At 32.3% G+C, this 8727-nt stretch overlaps 1 protein-coding gene across 3 annotated transcripts in view; it reads right to left on the bottom strand.

Moving 5' to 3' along the window:
- LOC106674042 (otoferlin-like) overlaps positions 1 to 5807 on the bottom strand; it is a 99836-nt gene extending 94029 nt beyond the window's left edge. For all 3 annotated transcript variants that reach the window (XM_014406520.2, XM_024226343.1, XM_024226344.1), the window contains exon 1: positions 5729 to 5807. In XM_014406520.2, coding sequence (XP_014262006.2) covers positions 5729 to 5807 — 79 coding nt within the window. The remainder of the gene's footprint in view (positions 1 to 5728) is intronic.
- Between the last annotated feature and the right edge of the window lie 2920 nt (positions 5808 to 8727).

Genomic DNA, 8727 nt, shown 5'->3' with positions numbered 1-8727 from the left:
AAATGTATTTGTTAAATGTAAACATTGTTTGTAAATCCCAGGCCCTGAAGATGATCTCAATAAAAGATCGAAACGTTGGCACGATAAAGAAAATGTTTTTCTGAAACCTACATCACACCCGACCGCATCTCACGATATCTGAATAACTATTGTTTAAATTATACAAATACATGCAGGATATGAAAACTAACACTTTGAGTGAGTACAAATATTTTGATTGAGTCTAAAATTCCTATCATTATATAAATTCATTTTTTCATATCCTACATGTATTTGTATAACTTAAACAATGTTTATAAAGCCCTGAAGATGATCTCAAAAAGGTCGAAACGTTGGCACGATAAAGAAAAAGTTTTTCTAAAACCTACGTCACACCAGACCGCATCTGACAATCTCCAAATAATCATACTTACCGAAGTAAATTATGTTTTCGGTTTAATGCTTTAACTGGCGTGTTGTAAACATGTCGGTAAGTCGTTGATTTGTTTATACATCAATTATGTTTGATTTTAACATCTTCCTTAATATTCTGGGAAAACATAACAAACATCAAATATTTAATAACATTAATAACACTTCCAATTTATACATTTGTCAGTTCTGAAATGGAAATACTTGATGAATTGTTTGATGCCGGAGCGATTAACGCTTCATACGCAAGTAACGTGATTATTCGAACAACTTCAAACAACTTCGAACAACAACAAGAATGGGAAAACTACATTCTGTGATTTCAAAATCGCCATTCAGTTTTAAAGTGATGTGTTTATGCTAAAATCTGAAGATAAGATAAAGCACGCCGAAGATAAGTCTTAGCGGTGTGCTTGCACACCTTATCTAACGCATGTAATTAAGTTACTATCTAACAATAAGTTATAATCTCAAATCGCCCCGGAAACAAGTATTCATGATTTAGACAGAAAAAAAGAAACCGCTTTAACATTTACCTTACAAAACGTTATAAAAAGTTATCAACAAATTCAGTAAAATATAACAAACAAAAAATACAACAGGTGATTTTTTTTTCTTGTGAGCGTGTAATGTAAAATAGTTCAAAATATGCAACCAAATAAAATGTTTTGATCAATGCTTAACTAAGTCAGACATCGTTTCGTTTTTTTATGATTAAAATGAAAATATAATTTAGAGGAAGTAAAGGCCGTAGTATTCCGACGGTTTCAATATAAAAGCCGTTTTGTTACACGGTACAAACCGGCGGAACAAAAGCCCACGAATATTTATCAACAATTGTACTACAATTCATTGTTTTCTATTTTTCCTCAGAGAGTTCAATTTAACAAAAGTCCTCAAACCTAAGGTCAACACGATAAACGCCCAATCTCGTTTTGTCCAAGCATGAACTTACATGAAACTCATCACATCAAAAGTTTTTTCAAGATCAGGTTTACACCAAAACTCTTCCAATTTAAAAATTAAAAAATGTTTAAACACGGCGGATTAATTGACTAGCTAATTTCAAATTATCTTAGATTAGGTTATTTTTATATGTATATGATAAGAAATATTAATTCATAAACAGCTTGTTTAATTATAATTTTTCAACAACTATGATATTTTAATTAACCATAGTATTTTTTTTTAAACCTTCCTCGTCTACATTTTTAAAAATTCACAGACAATTTTCATGTTAATGTATTTTTAGGTTAATTAAAACTAATTTCTCTGGTAGTCAGCAATAACGAAACGCTTTGGTCAATCTTAACTTCTTGTTCGAGTAAATCCCATATCTATTATTCATTAAGGGTTCGTACAAATCGGGCAAATTTCTGAACCGTTAATTCGGTTGAATAAAGTGAGAAGATATTTTGACCTGACCGGGTACATGCTATAAACTTTATTATACATTAATTGAATTATATGAAATTTGTGACGTCTCAGAAAAATTCGGACCGATATTGGATACACACTCAACTTCCTCCGTGGGTTAATTAAATGTTACGATAAAGATACAGAAAGAGAAAAATTAAAGGAAAAATGTATTCCCATGGGAAATTAAAGAAGGAACATAAGTACCGTTGAGGCACACCATAATCGACACACCTCTTTAAGCGAATGCCGAGTCGGTCCAACAATTTTGTGACTTTCACTCTGGAGAATAATTTTTCCCGATATTGTCTACTGTTTCAATCTTTTCACACTTTTTTTTTAATCAAAAGACGTTGAAACGACAATTAAGCAAACAAATATAAATGTCTTTCACAAGTGTTGCATACAATACAATTATTCAGAAATCGTGAGATGCGGTCTGGTGTGATGTAGGTTTCAGAAAAACATTTTCTTTATCATGCCAACGTTTCGATCTTTATTGAGATCATCTTCAGGGCCTGGGATTTACAAACATCGTTTACATTTAACAAATACACGTAGGATGTGGAAACAAGTGAATTTATACAATGCAAAATATATTTTTTATATTCAAACAAAGTATTTCTACTCACTCAAAGTATGTAGAAAATGTGTACTTTGATTGAATATAAAAAAAAAATTTTTCGTTGTATAAATTCACTTATTTTCCACATCCTACATGTATTTGTTAAATTTAAACAATGTTTGTAAATCCCAGGCCCTGAAGATGATCTCAATAAAGTTTGAAACGTTGGCACGATAAAGAAAATGGTTTTCTGAAACCTACATCACACCAGTCCACATCTCACGATTTCTGATTAATTATTGATTAACCGTCACTAATCACCACACATACAATGCAATGTTGCATTGGGAGAATTAGTTAATTATTAATACAATAATTTAACAAAATTCACTTTTATAACATGATGTACTGATTAATGATTACTGATTTGTATAAGCTCAAATCCGCTGCATGTATATACATACGTGTTACGGAGTTGATTCTATAAATTCTCGCAGCTCTCCTACAATTCTATCTTTGTCTAATTTACGATAAATTACCAGCAGGCCTCATCTCTACTGAAAATTAAATCCTCTAACATTGTGAAAAAATTTATTAGCAAAATTAATCTAACTTTTGGAAGTTTGCACTAATATTTGGATAATACAGGGGGTCCGAGTCGAGTATTCATAATATAATAAAGACAGTTATTTCACAAATATTTTTGTTATTAGCGACTGTTTATAAAACAGAATTTCTTGTATTTTAAACTATTTTTCTTGTACTTTTGACTTTACTTGACATTGTACTTTTGTACTTTGTTATTATAAAAAAAAATTGAACAAATTACAAGTTACTACACAAATAGTACTAGTATGAATTTCAGGGCGTAGGGTCTATCAATAGCTAGGTCATTTCATCCCCCAACGCAATCAGTTCCTAAAAGCAAACCCATTCATTCTCTAAATCATTTTTAAAAATATTCTTTCCTGTTTGCATACCATTCACTGTTATGTTGGTCGAGTACTTCCTCCATCACCCTCTACACATATTTTATAATTAAGACCCGGATTTTTATACAATTGTATGCTTTTTTCCAATATGTTGAACAGATATTTATCCGAATCATACCTCGGTCGTACTGTGCTTCAAATTTCATTCTGCATATTTTTGCATATTTGAAGAATATAATGAATTTGAAACATTTTTGATAACTTAAAAAAATAAAAATAAACTATTAACTAACTAAATAAACTAAGAACATGATAGGAAAAAGACAAAAGCCTAAAATGTCGTTCAGCTTTCCAATTTTCCAGGAACGAAAAAGAAACGACGCCACAGAAGTCTTGCGAAATAATCGACTTCTTATTTGAGCCCCTCATTTCCAAACCAAATGGGTGCAATTTCTTTGCCTTTCCTCAAAAATTAATTTTTCTGAAGTCTGGTTGTAGAAGGAAATAGTGGTCTCATTTGAAACACAAAAATTGTCAGTGTCAGAACTTATTCGACCTAGTAATCCTAAAAAAATGTCAAAAGTTGGAAACTTTTTCTAAAATAGGCTGGATTTTTCCTTTCAACGAATAACAGCATACCCGGCAATGCAGGAATTATATTTCAAAACATATTAAAAAAACAACCTTGACAAAAATCCGGATTGACTTAACAGACGAAAATAAATGAAGTCAATTAAGTTATTATTCAGCGACTCGACGATCCAATTATTTTAAGTTCCTATAAGTAAGTATGCTTCCATCACATCTGCGTTTAAAAGTCTTTTTCCGAGTTCAAATATTTTTTTAGCGTTTCACAAAACACTAACTTTGAAATGTATATCACTGTCAATTTTCATTCAGATCATGCACTTAATTAAGTTTAATTATTTATTTCGTACATTATTTTAAATTATATGATTTTTTGTTTACTGAATCTTTTCTATTCTATTTCTTTTCAAAATGACTATGTACTAGTCCATAAAATGTCTAGATTAGAAAAGATTATTATAATTATGAATCGTTGATGTCTCTGATATTCGTCTTGATTATTTTAATTATTTTAGTGCAAATTATTTGGCATATTTAAGGGTTTTTAATGTATATAGTATTATACGTTTAATCTAACGGTTGATGGGGTAATATTGCACCATCGGCCCTCTCACATTGCACATTCACGGTAATAAATACATTCATTCTTAATATACACTAAGAAACCCAAGACGAAATTCTATAAAGCACTGTACATAGTAAACCAGTATTGTTTTGTCTAAAAATCGGAACTGGGGACTCAGAAACCCCGCTGCTCAAGCATAATTTTCATATCGGATGGCAGTCCTACACGCTCTATATATGTAGCCAAGGAGTGGAACCCTTCGATTATGTAGGAGTCCATATACTTGACTCCATATTTGACTTCCTCTATTTTCCAACAAATTCTAGACGAATCTGCATCACGTAAAGCCATCTCTCAAACAAATTTCAAACATAAAAATGTATAACAATCCAATGACACAATTGGGAGATTTTAACTATGTTTTATTTACCTCTAATATTTTAAAACGGACCAAATATTGTTTTAAGATAATCAATGGAGGATTGTCTGAGAAATAATTAAAAATATTAAAGGTGGCCAATTTTTTCCCCTCTGAGAGTATGACTAGTTGCAAGTTCAAACTCATATGACGCTCATCGCAAAAAAAATTTTACAGTCTTTGATTAAGCTTAATTTAGAAATATATATTTTTATAGATATAAAACTGCCCGACCTAAGAAAGTTTATTATTTATTTTTAATTAGTGGTATTTGCGGGGTTGAGCCCTCAGCCACAATAAGATCATTATATATGTTTGAAAGCTCTCATCGCCCATCTTCATAATTGATTGTACCTAAAAAACTACAGAAACTGTGAGTAAATAAAAATGAAATTAGATTAAAAATGTACTACAACCAACCAGAACCAATAAATTTAAAATTTAAAGCAATTCAAATCAGCTTTTAAATTAAAAAGTGATTAAGTCAAATATTATTTATTTGTGACATTGAAAGTTTTTTGTGTTGATACAAGAATTTGTAAATAAAAGCGCGATCTGACTGAGTTTTGAAAGTGTAAGGCCTTTCATCAAAAAAATTTATTTCAGTCAGAAGGATTTAAGCAAAATGAAAACAATAATAAATTTAAAATGAAAACAGGCATTTGCACAATAACATAAAGGTGTTCATTTTTGTTGAGGAACAAATTTGGGGAATGTAAAAGGATTTTTTTTATCGATTTGTTTTATTTTGTACAAATGTGAAGTTTGCAATCATGCTTAGTGTAGTTGTTGATCATGCTAATTGTTCGTGTCGTCGTTAGTTGATGGCTTACCTCTGAAAGTCAGTTTAGCCAATTTTGCCCCTTTGGACCTGGCGACGTGGAATTGTTTCAGCCTGACCGAGAGAGACATGTTCTCTCCAACGGCTGCCTCACAGTACTGTCAGGAGATTCGGGACCGCCCCCGGCCGCACAATCCTCCGCCAACCCCACCGAGCCGCCCCTCGCTTTTTCACCCTTCGACTCACCGACGAGAACGCTTTTCCGACAGAAAACCGTCCACTGGGAACAACGTGAACAAGCGGACAGCCACATCCTGATCGTTTATCTATTTATTTATAGCACTGTATAAAATTATTTTAAATCCTAGTGTGGAAAGGGTTTTAAGGTTATCGATCTATTTAGTCTGTGAATGTATACAAATTTAAAGTCGGTTTACTCAGCTCTTGAGATTTCATACCACACCCTTCAAATAACAGATCAAACAACTGAATAAACACAACATACAAACAGGTTCCAAATGAGCAGTTCATGTCATAACACCAGGCGTTAAAAAGTGAATTAGGCAAACAGATTTGAAATAAATCATTCAGAAGGAATACAATCGAAAAATACACGAAATAAATAACGTTGTAACTGATTAAAAACCGAATATAACATATTTTATTTGATTCATGAGAAGCGGTTAAGAATGAGGTTGTCTAGAAAAACACCTTTTTCATATTTTTTCCGACGTTTCTACCTTTATTCGGGTCATCTTCAGGGCCTGGATGAATTACAAAACATATGTTGATTGTAAAATACAATACACATATAAATATGAACTCTAAACTAAGTATTTCATTCATATTTATATTTACATCTGTATTGTATTTTTTTCAAATCAACATGTTTTGCAATTCACCCAGGCCCTGAAGATGACCCGAATAAAGATCGAAACGGCGGCAAAAAAAAAATTGAAAAGGTTCATTATTGACCTCAAGAAACCAATAACTTATTAAACAACCGGTCACTAAAAAAACATAAATTATATTAGACAAAACTAGTCAAGTGAAAAAAAAATATCCAATGTAAAAATATACACCATTGTTTATATGTGTAGAGGTTAGTGACCGTTAATCGATAGTTAATAACCATTGTTTATTTTTCTTATTGAATTCCTGTTTAATTCCACAACCCTTCCCTTTCTATGACGCATAGACTGAAATACAAAAAGTTATTCAAAATTAGTTGACCATTCTTGTCTCTGCACGGTTCTGCCAGTAAAGATAATATGCTGAATTTTGTCTCCGTCTGAGCAATTTCTTCAGTAATTTCTTATTTTTAGCAATGCAAATTTGTAAAAAGGACTCGAGTAAAAACACGCACCACTAAATCAGTCTAAATGCCGAAACGCGACCTAATCAGCTTGGCTTGGCAGACCAAGGCCAAACTGCAAGTTCATCGCCAATGCAAGTTAGAAGTACTACATACAAAAAGTAATAAATATTTAGGTTTAAAATATTATTGGATCGTTGGTATTTCAATTAATACACTGTATTATACATTCGCTTTTCGGCTCTATATTTCTCAATGGCAATGTAAGAAGAAATCCATAAAAATAATAATATATGAGACTTTAATAGTTAAATATTTTTAAAAAATTTTTAAAAAATTTCCACACATTTTAAACATGGACGTGAAGAAGGCCAAATATAGAGCCGAAAGCGTGACGAATGTTTAATATAAAGTATTAATTGAAGGACCATGTACCGAATAATAGCGACACCAATGACCTGACGTGTCATGGGTCCCTGGGGATTCGGGACATAGAGGCAATTGACATGTTAGTCAAAGGGAGCCAACATGGACTCTCTAAGTACCGAATCCTACTGTGGCCTAGCATTTTCCTTAATGAGTCCAAAGTTTGGTTGAAATAATACCCCAGACATGAGGCACGCGAAGTCCATATAAGGACCACCCTCAAAACTTACAAAGGAAATACTGGAAAGTAACCATCACCTGGTCGGACTCCTGAGAGGGCACTGCCACCTAAGGAGATACACGCACCGGATTGGAGTACAGAAGAAACACTGTGCCGATACTGCCAGAAAGAGGAGGAGACCGCAGAACAAGTTTTATGTTTTTGTGAATGTCCATGTAGAAGCAGATTCTTGCAAATAGAAGAGAAAAAGCCGCCAGCAAGATCCTAAATTAACGATCCTCTTGCAAGGGCTATGGAGGTTGATTAACAACCTGAAACTGGCCAGTGAGTTATAAATAACAGGGGCGTGCAATAGATGTACTCAGGTCGAGGTGCAAAAGACCTTGTGGCCGTCTATTTTGTCCCTATCCTTAATCAATAATATCTCAAACCAGAGTATAATCAAAGTTGGCCTACGGAAATACTTATATTATAAGATTATAATTTCGAAATATTAGTAACATCCCCTATACGATAAAGTTTTGATGAACAACTTAAAAAAGAAAATATGCAGGATAAAGAAATCTAATATTCGTTGTAATAAACAATTAAACAAACAAAAACCATTAATAGATTTTTTTTTGTTAATTATTTATGCAGTGTAGTGAATTCAATAAAAAAAAAATCAGTGTCTGAGGCTCATTTGGTAAAAATACAACAATAATTTGTTTAGAATAATTAAGGATAATCTGTTAATAATTGATGAATGTTACAATTCAGATATCAGTTTTTGAGCAACTCATTTCATTACTCAGAATTAAAAGTTTATTAATTAAAAGTAATTTCATTAAAATATAATATGGGCATTTTTTTTTACTACGGATCTTTTTCAAATAATAAATACTTCTATTTTTTACTGTAATACTTTGAACGCTTTCTCTATATATTTACTTTATCGAATTGTATATTCAGTATTTTTGCATAATAATGACCGTTGGACTTTTGGTGTAATAATTTGATGTTGTTGAGGTCTGGGCTCACCAACGTTGTACCTTTAATGACGTCGGGTCGAGGTTTCGGTTTATGATGATGTGTCTTGCCTGGCGGATGGTTCCGGTACTTTGAATGGTGCTCACTGCTCCGTCGACTG

This window comes from Cimex lectularius, unplaced genomic scaffold (assembly GCF_000648675.2).
Source record: "Cimex lectularius strain Harlan isolate CLEC.00 unplaced genomic scaffold, Clec_2.1 scaffold80, whole genome shotgun sequence".
NCBI classification, from domain to species: Eukaryota; Metazoa; Arthropoda; class Insecta; order Hemiptera; family Cimicidae; genus Cimex; species Cimex lectularius.
This window is presented reverse-complemented; position numbering and strand designations above follow the sequence as displayed.